The sequence below is a fragment of the Canis lupus genome, chromosome 10, assembly GCF_011100685.1.
Source record: "Canis lupus familiaris isolate Mischka breed German Shepherd chromosome 10, alternate assembly UU_Cfam_GSD_1.0, whole genome shotgun sequence".
In the NCBI taxonomy this organism is placed as follows: Eukaryota; Metazoa; Chordata; class Mammalia; order Carnivora; family Canidae; genus Canis; species Canis lupus.
This window is the reverse complement of record NC_049231.1, coordinates 49,364,208-49,384,233: the sequence shown is the minus strand read 5'-3', so window position 1 is coordinate 49,384,233 and position 20,026 is coordinate 49,364,208. Positions and strand designations below refer to the sequence as shown.

At 44.1% G+C, this 20,026-nt stretch overlaps 1 protein-coding gene across 3 annotated transcripts in view; it reads right to left on the bottom strand.

The window, feature by feature from the left end:
- PRKCE (protein kinase C epsilon) overlaps positions 1-20,026 on the bottom strand; it is a 487,576-nt gene that overhangs the window by 133,151 nt on the left and 334,399 nt on the right. For all 3 annotated transcript variants that reach the window (XM_038551200.1, XM_038551202.1, XM_038551201.1), the window contains exon 10: positions 17,556-17,729. In XM_038551200.1, coding sequence (XP_038407128.1) covers positions 17,556-17,729 — 174 coding nt within the window. The remainder of the gene's footprint in view (positions 1-17,555; positions 17,730-20,026) is intronic.

The window sequence follows — 20,026 nt, the reverse complement described above, 5'->3', positions numbered from 1 at the left end:
TGTAAGGAACTGTGAGATCGGCTTGCCCAAGGGGAGAGGAGGTAAAAGTGAAGTTTGGATTTTCTTCCAGACCATCGGGCTGTGAGGGCCAGGGTGCCGTGATCAGGAGTCTACAGCTATGGGCTGGAGGCCGGAGAAGGACGGGTTCACTGCACATCAGTGGCAGGTCAAGCAGCTGATTGTAACACCTGAAACGATTCCTGCTAGGCACTGTCACACCACCATCACTGCCATGGTGACCACAGGAAGCATTTACTGAGCACTTACTCTGGCTGGCTCTCTCTCTCTCTCTCTCTCACACACACACACACACACGAAAAGCAGGAAGGGGTAGAAAAGCATGTTGGCCTTTGGATGCTTATAGTTGGTTTGGGGAGATAAGACACTCATGCACACAAATCTAACAGCTAGGCACGCTGAATATGCTGGGTGGCAAATAAAGAAGAATTAATACATGCTAATGAGGCTCAGATGAATCAAAGGGTTCAGAGAAGAGGCAGATATGGATGAGAGGTGGGCTGTGTCCTCCTAGGCAAAGGGACCAGACAGAAAGGCAGGAATTTGCATGGCCGTGCCCAGATCTCGGGCAGTGAGATGGACAAGGGCAGGCTGCAATGTGCTGAAGGACATCGCATTTTGTAGGCCAGGAGCAGAATAGCGTGGCAAAGTGAGCGAGCTCCTTTGGTCTGTTTGTAGAACTCTTTCCATGAGTGATACCTTTCAAATTAAAATCAAACTGGCTAATCCCACTATAATCTCTTGCTCCTATTACTACCCAAAATAGCATTTAGGGAAGTCCAAATAGTCAGCTCTACTCACAAGGAGGCAGCTCAGGGGGATCCCTGGGTGGCGCAGCGGTTTGGCGCCTGCCTTTGGCCCAGGGCGCGATCCTGGAGACCTGGGATCGAATCCCACGTCGGGCTCCCGGTGCATGGAGCCTGCTTCTCCCTCTGCCTGTGTCTCTGCCTCTCTCTCTCTCTCTCTCTAACTATCATAAATAAATAAAAATTAAAAAAAAAAAAAAAAGAGGAGGCAGCTCACAAATAGGATGCCCTACAGGTAACGAATGATGGATACAGAATGAGTGCAAGATACGCACCCCAGAGAGGTTCCCATCTAATCAGAAAAGGGAATACAAAGTGAAAATTGTTTGCAGGGAGGAGAAACTTATTCCATGGATGACAAGGATGGCCAGGAGCCTAGAGTTTGTGAGACAAGAGGACAAGGACGATCTTGTATCACGCAGGAGTAGGAGAAAGCAGAAAGTGGGCACAGTCACCTCAGCGGGACGTTCCTTTTTGCTGGGGTGTAGTTATAGTTCACCACAGAAGGGCGTCACTCTAGTGGCCACCCTACGAGACACTGATTTCACTGATCCTAAAGGTAGTAGCGACTTTCCATCCTGTTACATGCCCAGTCACCTCTGGGAGATGCCAGTGCTTTTCAGAAGGAATGCATTTCAAAATCTCCAGTTTGGGTGAATGGCTGGAAAAGCCCGCGGGTCATTTGGACAATTATGTCTTCTGACCTTCTAGTCTTCCTCCCAGCCCCGGCCCCCACTGTCCAGTACCACTGTTCCTCGGGGGCCCTGGGATGACAGGAAAAGCTTACGTCTGATTAGGCAACCAGAAAGGCCCTCTGGAGAGCCCTGGTGTGGGTGTAAAGGATGTGGACATTATACATCCACAGGAGGTTTATGGCAGAGGGACTGGTGAGAAAATGAGGTCATTTTTTTGGTAAGTCTGTGTGTTTGAATGCATCCTTACCCCCCACCTCAAGCACATGGGGGATGCCTAGAATATGGTCCATGTTCTCGGATGATGGAAGACAGAAGTGAACACGTTCCCCTCACCCCCCACTGACCCCTGGCCAGGGTATGAGGACCACAGAGAGAGGTCAGTGTGGTCACCACCTAGGGGTTTTGCAAGTGAGGACTTTTCACTAGTCCCTGATGGGAAGTTGCTGAGCTTTATAATGGGCTTACAGAACCTTCTAGACATGTTTTGTGGGTAGACTTTTCTCCTGACCTCACAGCAAGGGTTTGGAGAAGAATGCACGGCACGCAAAACATTTGCTCAAATATGCAGCTTGGGCAGAGGGACTTATATTTAAAAAGAGAGAGAGAGAGAGAGAGAGAGAGAGAGGAGTCTGATAGTTTCTTGCAGTTTCCTTTTTCCTGCCGCTCTCGGTACAGGATGATGTAGTTGTTTACTTTTAAGGCTCAGGAGTCAGCCAGCATTGTATGAAAAGCTTTCCCACAAAAAAACCCATAATAAGGCAAACTCCTTTCCATGATGTTCGAGCAATTAACAATACATGAACAGGCTTGCTCATGCCCTTGCTCCAGGATCTGCTCTTTCCTCATCACAGGAGCCCCTCACCCAGGGATTGGGGTGGAAGGGCCGGGGAGGACTCTCATTCCCCCCAGAGTAGGGGTGCAGAGGGGTGTCAGTGCGAGTGTGTGTGTGTGTGTGTGTGTGTGTGTGTGTGTGTGTGAGAGAGTGAGAGAAGGAATGTGGGAGGGGCAATGAACAAACAAGATCCTCAAAGGTCCCATCTCAAATCTGCTTTCATGGCTCCCTCTGTTGTGCAACCTTGCATGAAGGGGAGGGGGGACATTCTGAACCTCAGTGTGCTTATCTGTAAAATGGGGAAATAGGGAAACTGTCAGAAGTATCGTGGGAGCAAATCACACCCATGAGGCCATTACCTGAGGCTGCACGGTGGAATGGTGAGCACACAGACAAAGGGATGAGGGGACTGCCCGGGTTCAAATCCTAGTTCTACCGCTGACTGTGTGCTCTTCTGTATCTCCGCAGACCTACCTCACAGGTCCCCCACAAGCATTATCAATCAGCACTCATAAAGAGCTTTAAAAGTGACAAGTACATAGTAAGTGCTGTCAAAGTGCCAGCTGCTATTTTTGGCGTATAGAAAACACTCTATAAATGTTTGCTGCTGGTGATGGACACAGGGGAGGGCGACACAGGAAGGGACATGTACTCCAGAGAAGATGCGTGAGGATCTAGAAAGAACCTGTGCATGCACAGCTTAACAGCAGAGTTCACGTATAACATAATTTTGCAGACGGGAAATGGAAAGAGGCCTCTGGTTTTCATGATATAAAGTGCCGAATGCAACGGTGGACTACATCCTCTTAGCTATAAACTGTGGTTTTAAAAAATAGCTGAGAAATGCCAAAGTTGTGGAGACGAGGAGAGATTTCTTCCCCTAAGGAGAGCTGCGTGCTCAAAGAGCGAGGCTTGGCTAGGTTACGCCTCAAGAATTCTCGGCCTGTGAGTCGCTGGGCTGGGCTGAAGGCGGGCCAGCATTCCACCTGGGATGACCCCAAGGTTTCAGACCCATCTTGGCCTTGGACTTGGGAAGGAGACAGGGACTGTGCTTTATCCTTCCAGCAAAACAGACCATGTGACAGCTGCCACACTTCCTGTCCTTGAGACAGGACTCCCTGCCAAAGACAACAGGAAAATCAAGACTATGGTGGCAAAATAATGATATGCAGACATTGTCCTGAGGCTCACTTCTTACTACAGTGAGCATTTTTCTGGGGGAGGAGGTGGGGATATTATCATTTAAAACGCTAACACCTATGGTAGTTTGTATACTTTTGTGATTTTGTTCTACTCTCCCCCCACCTTTAATTAGGAAATATACCTACAGAAGGTAAATATATGTAATTTAAAGAATGACCATATAAAACAAGCCTTTTAGCCATGATGCATCTCAACAAATAAAAAATGCTTGCTGGTACTTAGCAGCCCCTTTAAATTTCTCGGGCAGCATCCCTCCCCCTATCCCCCCCTCCAGGAGTAAGGCTAACCACTGCCTTGTTTTTCTTTATAGTTTCATCACCGTGTGTGTGTCTAAAGAATATGTTGCTTTTTTTTTGGCGGGGGGGGGGGGACTTTCTACAAACACAGCGTGCTACCTGTGTCTTTCTGGGACTTGCAACTTTTGTCTTTATCCTCCTCTTTTAATCACCAGCTCTCATTGCTCGGGTCTCCATTCCTAAGGGGGGCTCACTCTTTGTCTTTTAAAAGCACCCTTATAAAGCATCCCTCAAACATTCTTCCTACAATATCATGACACAGCGACTGAACCGATTCATTCTATCCCCTTGCATACCAACCATCTGCCACATTTATCGAGCTATGGCCAATTCCTCACCTTTTCAATTCAAATAGAATTTCTTTCCATCAGAATGACATTTTTCGGTAGATTTAAAGATCAAAGAAATGCATTCTAACCTTCCAAATGATACCCTTTTCCAAAAGGAGGCTTCCCCCTGCCAAGTACCATATTTTTAATATTTTTGCACTGTGTTTCTTCCAGTTTTGTCAACTGTTCACACTCCTATTCTTGCCCTTCCTTAACCATGAAATCTAAATGTCCCTTTTTTATGGAATTAGGATTTTTAAGTTTTATGTCTTTCCCGTAACCTTTGAACAATTTGTGTAGATGTTCACAAAGCCTTCTATTTTTTTTCCTCCTGCAGAAATGCCCATTTGGATCCAGTGGGCTTTTCACTGGCATAATCCCACAAACTGTTTGCACCATTTTCTACAGAGCAGGAAGGAGCATCAGAATGTCTGTATTTTACACTAAACTTAGTGTCTTCAGGATTTAGGAATTAACCAGGAACTCAAAGAGCTGAACAGACCCCATCCTTCTGGGGCTATAGATGCACAGGAATCAGTTTTTGAGCTAGAAGCATCTATCATTTTTTTAAGTTTTCGGGGAGACCTAGTTTGTTCCTGCCTTTGACATTCACAAGAAACAGCCTTCCTGGGTTTACCTACTACCAGCACATCGAGCTCTCCCCAGGTCCCAAGACGAGGGGCTGATCTCCCCTCTCATTAATGTAGTTTAAAACTGCAGAGATCAACACTGGGAGGGGGTGGAGGGAGCTGGATGGAAGGACCTGAATTACAGAAACGTCCAGATCGGTCTCAGACAAGGTTTGTTCCCTGTCACAGAATGACATGACCACATAGAGCCAATCCCATTGATGCAGATGGGCTCTCACCACTGTGCTTCTGACAGAAATGAGACCCACAGCTCTTCCTCCCGTGACAAAGTCCTTCACATGTGAGACGACTGAACCTCCTGTGTGTAGGACTGTGCCTCGTGCCTCTTCTCTGACTTTCTAGGATAATTTCTGCACCACTCATTTTTGAACAGGATTTCATTTTCTGGTTCACCTATGCTAGTTTTAACTCCCTAGACAGAACAGAGAATCTTTGGACAAGGATTGCATGTTTTTTTTTTTTTTTTTAATCCCTGGCATACCTGCTACTAAGGTGAAGACATACCAGGTACTGAAGAGTGTATGGTACTGTCTACCATACACCAAAGCAGGACACTTCCTCTCTGGCTGATAGCGGTGTTCCACAAGTCTGACCTTCCCTGGGACTGCACCTCCACTACTGCTGGTTTTAATACCACTACACATGAGCCCCTCCATCTGGCAAATCTAAATGGATCTCATCAACCCAAAGTGTTTGCTAGTGAATTATCTGTAAACATTTAAGATATTTATTTATTTATTCATGAGAGACACAGGCAGAGGGAGAAGCAGGCTCCATGCAGGGAGCCCGACGTGGGACTCAATCTCAGGTCTCCAGGATCACACCCTGGGCTGAAGGCAGCACTAAACCACTGAGCCACCCAGGCCGCCCATCTGTAAACTTTTGATAAAAGGAGTTGGCTTCTGTAAGGTGAACAATCACACCTAAAAATTTGTATATATTTAAGTGTCAGATTTTATTTTCAAGTTTTCTTTTAGTGGACCTACTTCTTCTTTATGAGGTTCATTTCCAGTTTATGTACATCAAGAAATGCTTCTCACCTAGTTCCCCCCAAAGGAAAAAATTCTGAGCAAATTAGACTAGCGAATTATTGCCACATTAATAGCAATGTGCTTCATTTGGTTGTGTTTGTGTCTCTAGTGCTAACTTTGGTGAATCTAGAAAACCTACATAAATTAGGATTTGATAGAGGTGGTTGGATTTAACCTATGATTTGAAAACCAAAAAAATACCAAAATGGGTGTGGGCTGGATAAACAGTGGAAGGAACGCTAAGAACAAAGACATCATTTCTCCCAACCACTCCCTTCTAGGCTCTTCCCATACTGCACCCTTCATGCTCTTTCTGGAGGACCAGGGGAGGCCTCAAACCCCATTACCACTTGTATAACTATCAGTCAGCCAGGCCCAAATCAAGCCTTAGAGCCAGGCAGCTGTGCTCCAAGAGCCGGGCCGATTAATGAGCTTAGTTCCCTAGCAACCTGTACCTAAGTGTTCCTGATAAAATGGATTACATGCTGCTGATGAATCCCAATATCATATTGACCCAACAAAGGAGTTAATTTGTGCCTTTTGCCACACCATGGGTTGACTGAGAGAATTCTTTTTTGCCTGTGATCCCTGCTAGTATTCTCCCTGGAACATCATGGTAAAACAAAATGCCCGGAGGGGGGTCAAAGTGGATGTTTTGACTTCCTATCGCCTCCACAAAAGAAGTTCCCATAACAGGAAGAAGAGGGTCTGTTTTTCCTTCCACTATGTTCCCAAGACAATTTAGATTGCTGAAAATACTACCCCCAAAGAGTTATTCCAGGGTGCTCTGGACAACGGACATAAGTAGTGACCCCACCATAAGTCAGCCAACTGCCATTTTATTTGCACCTTGCTCTCTTGGGAGTTTGGTTGTGTTTGTCTGTTCTCAAATGCCTAATCTCCTCTGGAGATTCAGATAAAATGAAGTTCCTGGAAACCAAGTAGTTTTGAATCCTGGCTCTGTCACTTTCAGTTGTGTGACCTGTCTTTGGGAGAATAGGCCTACCTCAGAGGATTGACTCAAAAATTAAATGAGTTAATATATGTAAAATGTCTGATATTGAACCTGGAATATGAGTGCTATAGAAATTTTTGCTGTTATTGTCATTATTGAGCCAAGGATGACCCTGAAATGTAATGGGATGACTAGCCCATCTAAATGACCCCTGCCCCCCTTTCTCAGACCACAACAGCAGCCTCAAAAGACAAACCACCAGAAGGGCAGTTTGGTCTGAGAAGTTCTTTACTGGAACCAGGAACCTCTTCTTCCCACACTAGGGAGCCAGCCCCAATATGTGACCTTCTCTGCCCAATATCTCAGTGACAGGAAGGGAACAACAGGTCCAGCAAGAATCTTGTAGATAAAACAAAGCATTTAGAGGAGAGTTGCAGAAGCCATGGTCACAGTGACCTTGTGTTGGCCCTAGTTCAAGCTATGGACTGGGCAGTGGTAAAGATGGACTACATAATTCCCAGGGACTCACAACCAAAGATGTGTTCCTCATACATTAACTAGTTACACTCTAAATGTATTAGGTTTTGTCATTACGATTTAATGGTTAAGAAAAAGGATGTAACAAAGCATTTGTCTTCCAGTTGAGCATAGACTTCTGGCTCTCAGTTATCTATTACTTGTGTCCTCCACTCCCGATATACCTGTGAGAGGACTAAAAGAATTAAGAGAATGGGCCGTAGTTATAGTCAAGGACAATCTGGGCTCTGGTTAAGGGATAAGTAATATGTATTTTCTCTTTGTGTCGCTGGTGTGCCTAGGGGTCAGATCTACCAACAATGGTTTCTCAACTCAGTTTCAAGAACAGTTGGCCAACTGGTCAGAAGAGGTCATCATCATAGGCAAGTGAAGCATGACAAGCTCTGTCTGGTTTGAAGTCTATCTTTGTAAAGGATATCAAAACTGATAATTGGATAAGGCAGAAGCTAAAGTTGATCGTGCCTGCTGTGTGCTAGAAACTGTGCTATGTTTTAATGAGACAACTGTAACACCTCCTGGTCGTTCTTCTAATGTGGGACCATTAGTCATTGAAAGTATGTCTGAATTTGGAACCAAGGACATCCTTGTGAACGTAAAAGCTTTGATCAAGGTAGAAGCGTTTACTGAGTGGAGCCTTGAAAAAGAAACATGAAACAGAAGGCCTGTTCACTGATTTTATCCTTGTTTTTCTGTGACTCACATGAGCAATAAGGAAGTCTGGAAGAGTCCTGTGTATGGTTCCCAGCGAGTTTCATTTTCAGAGATCTTTAGAATCTTATAAGATCACATTGTCTAACTCTGTGTGTCCAGCCCTGGCATTTCCTATGAGCTAGGAAATAGACGCCCATAGAAATATCCCAGAGTAGGCATCAGTGGCAGAACCAGAGCAAGAAGCAGAGTTTCCTGACCCAAACTGCCTGCTTTCCCAGATTCCATTTTCCCTACAAATCGGCAGGGCACAAACATACACAAATAGCTGAATGGACATATCCACCACTTGGCAAGATCTCAAAGTCAAAGCATTAAGGGCCTGCAGGGCCATCTAAAGCATCTGAGATCACTGGAACAAAAAGTTCAGGTTATATGAGGAAAGCCTATTGCTTAAGCTGAGTAATCTCAATAGATTGGCATCTACAAAACGCCCCATGTGGGAAACAACATCAGTCCACTATCAAAATTCAATATGAATCTAAAATTAGACACACTAAAAAAAAAAAAAGTAAATCCTGAAACCCAACAGATGGTGTTGGGTGGAGGCAGGAGTTCTGACGTCAACCAATGAGGAAACTGGCTTTGTTTGGTGAATGGGTTCGATGGCTTGGACCTCTGGTTTTAGATTTTAAGGTGAAACTTTGTATTTAAATTCGATCCTTGTGTACCCATCGGACTGTGAGCAAAGAACACCTCAGAAGTGTGCAGGTCACTGAACCTGACTGGCAGCGATCTAAGTTCACGTTTCTCATCAGGTCAGGGTTACCCCATCCATATTTTCTAGACATGGAGCCCTCTACTTTCTTCACAAGCAGGCTGGCCTTTTGGATGCACAGGGGATGTCACATGGCCTGTGGTGATTCCTCCTTCAGAAGTGCTCTCCTACTGCCCCTGGACACGTGGGGTTACTGACACAGCCTCCCTACCAGTACCTCTGCGGTCCCTTTCTCCTCCTCATCCATGCACATGGAACTGCCAACACTGTGCTTTCTAATCCTCACTTCCCCTAAGACCTCCAAGGAGCCCTTTACCACGAGAATAATCCCAAAGTCCTTGTGTTGTAAGAACTCCACAGAGCTGCCAGAGTTCCTCATGAACGTATCTTTCTCATGCCCTCCCACTGCAGGCCTCCTGCTCCAGCATACTCATTGTCTGTATACTGAGGGGTCTGTTTCTGCAAACCCCTCCTTCCCTATAGCTCCCTGTGCTCTGCTCCTCACCCTCCACCCAGCAACCCCCACAGGGCACATCTGTCACCCCCCCCCCCCCGTTCCCCAGTGGCCCTTCTCTCTCACAGGAGGTAAGGGTGGGGACCGTTGATCTGAGTCCCAGGCATGGCGCTTAGATAGCTGTGGGAGCCTGGCCACACTCCCACGCTGCTGAGCACCCTGACCTGCTCCTCATCTGCCCAAAAAGAGAGCCCCGGCACCATGTCCCATAAAACTTGTATAAGATTCATTAGGTCAGTTCTTGCACGAGGCTTGCTGCATAGTAGGTGCTCATTAAGTATAAGCCTCTCCTCCTTCTCATCACACGCTGGCTTTATTCTCAGTCACTGATTGATGTATATTATATCTCCCCTCCTTGAAGAGAAGAGTCACACTCTCTGCTATCTGCTAATTGTACCTGATAAGGTGCTGGCACAAAGCAGACCCTCGTGACCAACTTTCTCCTATTAGAGTAGCATCATATCCTAGTCACCTTCTATCTACTTCCCCCTCACTCTCTCTCTCAATCCTTCTCTCTGGTGGGAAACCTTTCTCAGCGAGCCAAACTGGTTTATACACATGCTTCTAGGTATTGTTTTCTCCAAACCCTTCTATTAATCATCCAACCAACTTAGAGACAGCACTCACAGAGAATCCGAGAGAGAATCTGCTTCCAAAAATTCCATCTCTATCTAAATCTCAGGAATGTGCCTGTTTTAACAATGGAAAGACATTTGTAATGGAAGCCTTCAGGCGCTGCTGCTGTATATACACATCAGATTATATGTGGGTAGGTAAAAATCATCAAGGTTTCCTCCAGACTCACGGAAGTTACAGCAGTTTTAAATGGTGGGTTTTTTTTTTTTTAAGTGAAATTCTTTCTTCAGATAATATCTTTCTTGGAATACTAATGTGTGAAGCAGGTTAAAATGGGGGAGTGAAGATCCTCTTGCCACAGCACACCCAGGGTCTGTGTATCCAGATGCATATTCACATGCACGCACACACATAGCACCTCCACAAAACCGACTTGAAAACCTACAGCTTAGAGGGATATGCAAATAGGGGTGCCTGGGAGGCTCAGTCTGTTAAGTCTCTGACTCTGGATTTTGGCTCAGCTCATGATCTCAGGGTTGTGAGATCAAGCCCCACTTTGGCCTCCACACCGGGCATGGAGCCTGCTTAAGATTCTCTCTGCCCCTCTCCCTTTGCCATACCCCCTTCTCTCCCACTCTAAAAAAAAAAAAAAAAAAAAAAAGAATATGAAAATAGTTCAGGAGAATGCCTAAGTCTATTCCTTAATGGTGATGAGTATTCACTAGATGTACATCTATACGTATCTACGTGTCAAGGGAGTATAAATCTGGTCAACCATATGTCAGTGTCAAATAGATTATTTACAATTTGTACTCAAGTTTATGTACAGGGAAACAAATATGAAGAGGTTGTTCTGTGGCAGAGAGACCAAAGCCATTTCTGGGCAGTGCATTCTGGTCCACTTACTGCTAGCATTAGCTCCACAAGAAGCCAAGCATGGACTGGCAACCTGCAACGCCCAGATGCAGCATTTTTCTACAAGAGGCCCTCACATATTGTAGAAACCTTAGAAATCATTTGATCGAAGAATATTTTAGTGACAACAGGAATAGTTACACCGTATCCTCCGGTAAAAAAAACTTCATCCTATAGAGTATGACACCAAGCTTGTAAATACAGATGTATAAACAGGTAAGTACTTTTAAACTCGAAACACATCAAAATGTTACTAGTCATTAGAATCATTCTTATTTTCTTGACCTTTACTCGATTTTCCAAATTTTCTACAGTGAACAAAAATCCTTTGTGATAAAAAAAGTTAAACATTATTTTTTAAAAGCCAAGGACAACAATTTCTGAAAAGAAAACAAAGCAATGAGTTCTGGGCAGTAGCTGCAGGCCAGCACTTTCCACATTGTGGTGTAATGACCACTTTCCAGTGAGGCTTCAAGAAGTTCCACGAGGCCAGGAAACCTAACTACCTCGGTTACCACTAACTCCCTCAGCAGGTAGCATGGTACCATGACACCCACAGTGGGTGCTCAGTAAGTGATGGCCGGGTGGACAAGTGTGAGGACCTCATCCTACCCCAGTCCATTCTGGATATACAGATAGTCCCTAACTTCCAACGGTTCAATTTAGGACTTTTTTGATTTACAATGATGTGAAAGCAATACACATTCAGCAGAAACCATACTTCTAATTTTGACCTTTTCCCAGGCTAGTGGTACGTGGCACTCTCTTTGGAGCTGGGCAATGGTAGTGAGCCCCACCCAGTTCCCAGTTAGCCACACGATCACGAGGGCCAACGACCCACGTACTTATAACAAATCAGTAGCCATACAACCATTCTGTTTTTCACTTCAGTACAATATTCAGTCAACCACAGGAGATATTCACCAGTTTATTGTAAAATAGGTTTCTGTTAGATGATTTTGCCCAACCGCAGGCTAAAGTGAGTGTTCTGAGCATGTTTAAGGTTGGCTGGGCTAGCTAACCTATCATGTTTGGTAGGTTAGGTGTATTAAATGCACTTTCTTTTTTTAAAGATTTTATTTATTCATGAGAGACACATTGAGAGTAAGGCAGAGACAGGCAGAAGGAGAAGCAGGCTCCTCTCAGGGAGCCTGATGTGGGACTCGATACCCGGATTCACACCTGAGCCGAAAGCAGATGCTTAACCATTGAGCCACCCAGGCATCCCTTAACTGTATTTTTGACTTAGGATTATATTCAACTTATGATGGGTTTGTCAGGACATTACTTAAGTAGAGAAAGATCTGTTATTCCTGAGCCCATGTCCTGTTTCTCCTCCCTTCTCTCTTGCACTTCCAGAAAACAGACACATTTCCAGAAATAGTCTGATGGATCCTGCTACCGTTGCCAGCTTAGAGAGCACTGTTTTTTTTTTTTTTTTTTTTTTTTTAATTCCAATCTCACTGAGTCCAAGTAAAACAGAGCTGTCGTCCATGAACCCTTTCTCCTGTGTGTGATAGCAAATGGAGACTGGGGAGAGGGGTTTGGAGACGAGGCTATCTGAGGTAGAGAATCTGAACAGCAGGAAGGAGCTTGGACAGCATAATGTGTGAACAGAGCTGCTGGGAAATCTCCATTCCAATCTAAATTCTATTATAGTCAAGTGGTAAGGCCTTGCTGGGCCTCCGTTTCCCACCTGGAAGAGACGGTGACCGTACTTGCCTCACAGAAACATGTTTAGAAACACGTGCAGTGGCTGATATAAGTGAAGGTATTGTGAAGAGCAACCGTCCTATCACATGCAAGGTTTCCTCGGAGGCAAAGAGGCAACAGCATCGTAGGTTAAGAGCCAACACACATACTGCTCTATCCTGGGGCGCGTGAACATTCATGAACGCTATAACCTTTTGTTTCGCCAGGCAGAAGGCATCCTGGTGTGCTTCAAGACCTGAGTCAGATCCTTCTCCTCGCTGAAGCCCTGATGGATTATGGAAACTCTTATCTCCTCTGACTGGCTGGGGCATGCCCGGCCTGTCCACACATAGACACATCCTACCCCGCCCCCCCCACACACTCTTCATTCTGTCTCTCTTCTCCATTCCTCCCCCTCCCTGCCTCCCTCCCTTGCTCGCTCGCTCTCATCCCCCACAGCTCTCTATAGGCTGCAGACCACCCCTCCTCAAGAGGATAGTTTATCCCTCCCAATAGTTTGATTTGATAGCATCTTGACTTCCAGGTGGCTGCCTGACCCACAGACCAATTCATGGTGCTGAACATGTGAGTCTACTCTTGGGAGGCACCAGATCCAGTCAAAACTCCTCCAGCCTCTTCCACACTGGGCTGTTTCAGATGACAGGCTCTAGTAGGCGGAGTGCTTCATTCAATGGTTTCTTAGCTCTTTTAGACTTAATCTGACATAGTCATCTCCTTCAAAAAAATTGACCAATGGTCACATTTTTCACTTTGTTTTTTGCTTTTGTGTTCGCTGTCCTGCAGAGTTAATGATCAAAACAAACATCAGAGCTCCTTGCAACTATAAATTGTCCCTACACTGCCAACACCCCGTTTCTGTAGTTCTCGCCCCACACTCACACATATTATTAAAACTCATTTGAAAAATGTCTCCAGTTGCTTTTTAAGGATTTTTCCATTCTGCATTTCCCCCAGGGCAGCGAGGGAGGCTGGCCAAGGGAGATTCTCTAGGAGTTCACCCTCTGTTTCCTTTATAGCAGCTGAGAGAGGCACAGCCCTCCAGGAGCTAGCTTCCCAGGCCTGGCGGGAAATGCCAAATGGTGGGGGATGGGGATGATGAGGTAGAGACTAATATTTTTAAAGAGAAAAAATCATGGATGAAATTACTCAAGACAAGTTTTATGGGAGCCAGTCGGAAACAATGATTTCACAATGGGGATCACACACAGAATCTAAAAATGCCTGAGAATTTTATTTCCTTTAACTACAAAAACAAAAACAAAAACAAAAAGCAAAAACAAGCCCATCACTCAGTGGCTCTCCCATTCCTACTGTTCTGCGGGTGAGAGAGAAGCATGAAAAGGCAGTTTCCGAAGTCGCTCGTTGCCCTAAGCCCTGACTTTGACCAAGCCCATAACCTGTAGAGCCTGGCAGGGTGCCTGGCCCAGTGAAGCAGGTTCACAGTCCAGTAGACTCTTGAACAATGTAGCAGATGGGGCACCAAGGCCCCATGGTCAAAAATCCCCATGTAACTTTTGACTCCCCCCAAAGCTTTACCTATCGTCTACTGTTGAACAGAAGCCTTACTGAGAACAATAGTCCATTAACACATATTTTATAGGTTCTATTATATATTGTACTCTTATAATAAAGTAAGCTAGAGGAAAGAAAATGTCATTAAGAAAACCGTAAGGAAGAGAAGATATGTTTACAGTCCTGTACTCTCTCAAAAATAACCCACATATAAATGGACCAGCCCGAACCCATGTGGACTGAGGGTCAACTGTATTTCCATCCCCTCTACCAATCATCTGATCCCATAGGTGCAGGAATTTCCTTCTTCATCTCCCAAACACCCTCCACTGCCTCTCCTTCCTTGCTGTTGTTCAGCCACTATCATTTGCTTTTCTTCCTTCCAGATCCTTCAGAGAATGATCAGGGTACATGAACCAATGGCAAGTAGTACTGGCACAGAAAAGGCCAAATCATCCTTGAACCATACCTTCAGCAGGCTGTGGGGACCAGACCTAATTCATGACTTGACATCATGACTGGCACCAATAGGTTTACACAGTCATTGCCAGTGGTCACATGGCACCACCCCCACTTCACACACATCTAAGTCCCGTCAGGCAACCTGTGTAGTGTATGGCCTGAAGAAGCTATGTGCAAACCAGCAGAAGGTTCTCAAAGCATGTTTCTATGGGGGCCCTTTCTTCCTACACCTTGAAAAACAAAGGCTCACCTAAAAATGATTAAACCCGACTTAGCATTATTGCTGCTTCGTGTATCATAAAATAAAAGTCAAAGAAATCTTAATAGGATTGCAATTGGATCTCAGATTCCTTAATCATGTATTAGTCTTAGTTGAAACCAGGTTCAGGGTAACTCAGGAGTTGTCCTTTCTTTTCAGGAAAAATGAAACTAAAGCAGGACTGAGCTATGGCTACTGAACCTGGCTCCCATTCCCAGCCCAGACTGACCCAATCCTCCCCTCCTCAAAGTCTGGCTTGAGTTTTCAACCCACTCAAAAGTCCAAGAGCATCTCTCCTCTGAGTCCTCTTGGTTTGAACACCCCATGCCATGCTGTTTGCTGCCGTTTACTTACAGAAGGAGTATAAACTCCCCATCACTTATGGAGCAAACCCCTCCACTTTTTGCTGATAAGCCCAGAGCCAGCACCTACCTCACAGTCAGGTGAATGACTCTTTAAAACCATGACGACTGCTTGTCATAGGATAAGTCACATTTTCTAGAAGTTTGGGCTTTATAAAATGATATTTCATAAGACTGCTTTTATAGTAAGTTAAAGTCCTTTGGTAAGGTTAAAATGTGATTCACTTTTGAAAAATTAGATGAACATACACCTGTTGTGTAAAGTGGGGTGTCCTATGGTTCTACCAAATAATGGTGGCATGGGAGGTGGAGCAAAGGTTCTCCTATAACAGTGGCTGATATTGGCCTGAGAAAAAGAGTTAGTGAATCTCTAAACTACTAAAATCCCTTCTCTCCCAACCCTGTTCTCCAGCCCTCCAAACCCTAATATCTCCATGTCAGTTTCGTTATGGCTCCATCATAAAGGAAATTCATGGTGTTACTCAACACCATTTTGTGCTCCAAAAGCTGCCATACAATTAGAACCTTAGCCTTGGTGTTCTATAATACACCAAAGAGAACATTGCTGACATGGAAGACTTCCATTCCCACATTCATTCACCAAGAGGTGTAGGAAAGCTGACCCTCCATGGTGGCTCCCCAAGGATATTGGACCTCTTGGCAATGTGTCCAAAGAAAAAACTCCAGTGTATATCCCTACACAGGAAACCACCTCAGATAGTGAAAGAGAGGGCTACCTGCTAGAGGTAGGGGAATAGGGGGAAAAAGGTCCCCCCCAGAGGGGACACTGTGCTGGGTCAGGCAAGAGAGAGTATGGGTGTGATATCAGAGCATGGTTCCACTGGACTGGGAGTTCCAGAGATCAGATGCCAAGTCCGTCTTGGCTAAAACAGAGTGTCTTAGGGGCAAAAGACTTCGACTCCTCTGAATCTGATTTTCTCACTGGTGCAAAAAGTATGGAAAGAAGAACGTTGATCATATGATCATGCTGGGCTCTGCATATGTGCTCATACATGCACAGACCCGTAAATATTATGCATTACATAAAACATGCCAAAAAAAAAAAAAAAAGATTGTCAATGAGTCCTGTACTTGTTTGGAAAAGGGATATTCAGATTTTCAGAAGGTACTTCTTATTCTCCTGAGAGATCAGAGGGATAGGAAAAATGCCATTAGATCGCTTTCACAGGGTGTAATAGGTGGTAGTATGGGTGGAGCTTAAGATAAAGTAATTGGGAAATGCTAGTTAAATAAAGGCAATCTCCGCCCTGCCCCCCCTGCAATTCTCCTCAAGGACTTTAATAAGAAAGTGTATGTTGAGAAAGTCTAAAAGAGATCAGATTGCAATTTCCCAAACTATGGGCCAGAGTCTTTTATGCTTAGAGTTTCCCAAGTGATGAAGATTCAGAGAAATACCCTTTGAGAAGCGTACCAGAGACTGTAAATTCCCTGAGGTCAGAGACTGGGCCTTGCTTACCAATGTAACTCCACACCTGGTACGTGGGGAGAATTCAATTAAATATAATAAAATAAAAATTTGCCAAATGACCAAACGAGTAATTGTTGAATTCAAAGTGAAAGATGTTATTGCAGTGACATAGAAGTGGGAGTATGCCAAAGGGCAAGGGACTGTCTCTCCATGATGGCACCCTTCATTGTCTGGGCTCCAGATGGGCACAGGAAAGTTTCAGGTCAGGTTGCCTATGCCTTCTCAGGAAGATAAGAGCTACAGGCACCATAAGGCATCCTCAAAGACTTTAATTTTTTTCCCCCAAAAGGGATAATAAATTAAGAGCTTCATGAAGAATTTTAGCATTTCTCTTCTTTACTAAGAATAAGTTTTAAAAAATCAATTATGATATTCACAGGTCAGACTCCATAATGCAGTTGCAGATTATTTTCATTTCTTTACTGCCACCTTCTGGTTCCCAGGCTCCTACATGGTAAATTTACAATCACATATTTATATTTCGCCAGGGCATTGTAAGCACTTGTCCACATCTCTTGCCTCCTGTGACATTACACAAGTCAGGAGTGGTTAGGGTGGCCTCAACTCCTTTCATTTGAAGGCAACAGAGAACATTAAGTGATTTGCCTAATGATAGAAAGTTAGGAGTAGAGCAAGGACTAATGATGACACCTGTTGGTTTTTCCAAGGAGCAAACACTGGATTTAGCCATTTGGTTTTGTCCAGCTACATCTGCAAAGAGTTCTAGTGCCCTCTCATCCCTCCACATGCACAACCTTGAATGGAAAATTCCATCCCCTTAAAAAAAGAGTATGCTGTTCAAATACGCCTGATCTTTTCAAGGGTAAAATCTGTTCCATTTTACAAGGCCTATGAGAAAAGAATATAGAAGATCTATCTAGAGGGTGTATAATTGATTTTCTTTTTATCAAGATGCCATCACATCACACAGTACTACCCCAAGATGGCGGCCCACCAGCTTCTTCCTAGACATACCTTGGTCTGAAAGCAGCAATAGAGTTGGGTTAGGTATGGGTGTTTCCGCGCCAGCGCCAAAATCCTCTTCTCTGTCATCGTGCAGTCTACGTCATCATCCTGGAGGATGACATCCTTCTTTAAGACCTTCACAGCATATACTTCATCTTTGCCTTTCAGCTCTGCCAACATCACCTGCAATAGACCCAAACCACTCCATCAATCTATACACAAGTGGAATCAAAAGAAAAGACACAAGTCAATACCAAATGCTTTAAAAACTAACTTTTTTCCCCTTCATTTTGAATAGGATAACATTAAAAAATGTTTAGAAAAAATGTCCATCCTAATACAGGTTCTCTAACTCATTTATTTATGTTTAACCTCTAGCAAAGGGCCACTGCAAAATAAAAAGTTCAACACATATCTGTTAAATAATTCATATGTTCATATATATTTGTCATACTCGCAATTATAGTATTGCACAAATAATATTTAACTGACATTAATAAGATGATAAGATTAATAAGATCTACATTGTCAGCATCATTATCAAGGTTGCTTACACACAACTGAAGTAAACATATTATGATTTATTTAACTATTTAACTCATATTAGGCACTTAAGCAAAAGCTGATTATTAAATGCTATAGAAATAAATTGGATTGTTTTTGTGATTATTTCTTCCTTTCTTTCTTTTTCTTTTTGGAAAATATCCTTAAAGCTAGAAAGTCTTAGAAGTAGATTATAAGGTTAAATATTTTGCACATTTCTTTCAAATGGATGTACAATATAATCTGCCACTAGGGATGTAGAGATGTTTTAGTTTCATGGCAATGTACTCACATTGGGTGTTTTCACTTAAAAAGTGTTTTTGCTCATATAACAGGTGCAGAATATAAACTCAATGCTGTTTTAACTTGCAATGAAATTTTTAAAAAATTTTTCCTTACATTGTATTTGTGTGAACCATCAGTTTTATATGCAAGACAACTTTGTCTAGTTCTACCTACATTTCCCTATGAATTTGTATGAGTTTGGTATATAAAGACACATTTTGCTTTCTGCAGAGTTTTGTCTAAGCCTGGTTTATGATTTTCTGTTCGATAGCAAACAGGATCACTTGTCCTTATGTAGCTAAATCTGTCACGCTTGCCTTCGTGGTTCTTTTATCATGAAAAAAAAAAATCACATTCCCAGTTGTCGCTGGGAATGTGATTCCTTCTACAGAAAGCAAACTCACAGTTCTATTATCTTCAAGTTTTCCTATCATTTGATATTTTTGCACTAATTTCTCCATGACATGACAAGTCTTTCTCCTTTTAAACACTCAAGTCCTACATCCAGTATTCCAGGGTGAGCTGCCAGGGCTCAAGAGCAATAATGCAGAAGCTTCAAGAGGGAATTCAGGGCACTAACTGAGGACGTTTCATTGCCCACACGTAATGCAAAATCTTGAAAACTGGCTCAAATATTGGCTGTGATTTTTCTTAAGAAACAACCTATATGCTCCAGAGCCATCCAAGTTCCCATCCTGCCCACATAGTATGGAGACCTGAAAACCCTGAGCCTGCTTGTTTCCCTTGAATCTTGTTCAAAATTAAGCTCACTCACAATCTGGGGTTACACCTGGGACCAGGGCACTGGGGCCGGTTTCTTATTTACGCAGTCTGTGAAGAATGTGATTGCTTCAGCACCTGCATTTAAGTATGCTCCTCCAGTTACCTTCCTGCAACCGCAATCTCAGGATGAGATGGGGCAGGTGAGGCAGGTGAGGCAGGGGGAGGCAGGCCCATACCCTGGAGGCTTCCAGAGCCATTCTGTTCAGTGAGCAGCAGAGTAGCTGGCTGAAGGGCAGGCTGCTGCTTTCCAGAGTCCTGGACATGTGAGGGCACGTGACTTGGGAGCCGCTGGGCTCAGTTGCTGGGCCCCGGAGGACGGCATGGAAAGGCACCTCCCAGCGACTCTAATCTTTGCAGAGCACAAGGGAATATTCAGGGATCTCAGCTGAAATGATAGCCAGCATTCTGGGCCCTCTGCCCTTCCATCTTCTTTCTAAAATCAACAGGGATTATATCCCCACGTCACTGTGCCATTGGCATGCTGCTTGGTCACCATGAAAGCCCCATGGCCACACGTGGCACATATACCTCATACGGCTCTGCTCGTCTCCATGTGGGGAAGGGAAAGGAGAGCAGTACCAAGGGCAAGATCCAAGACATGAGATGATTACTCTCATTTCTTGCCACGTGTGGAGGATAAACAGCATTTAGTAAGTGCCAGAAAAGTCAGTTAAATAGCATTTAACTTCCAAGATAATATATGCTCAGATTTGTTTTCAGCTCTAAGTTCACGGAGGGCAGATTCCAGAGTTCATTCTCAAAGTCTCTGTCATGAATTAAAGCCAGAATTTCAGATGGATCTCTGAAGAAGGGAAGAAATAAAGTGCTACTATCACAGATAACGGGATACCAGGCATACATAAAGCAAT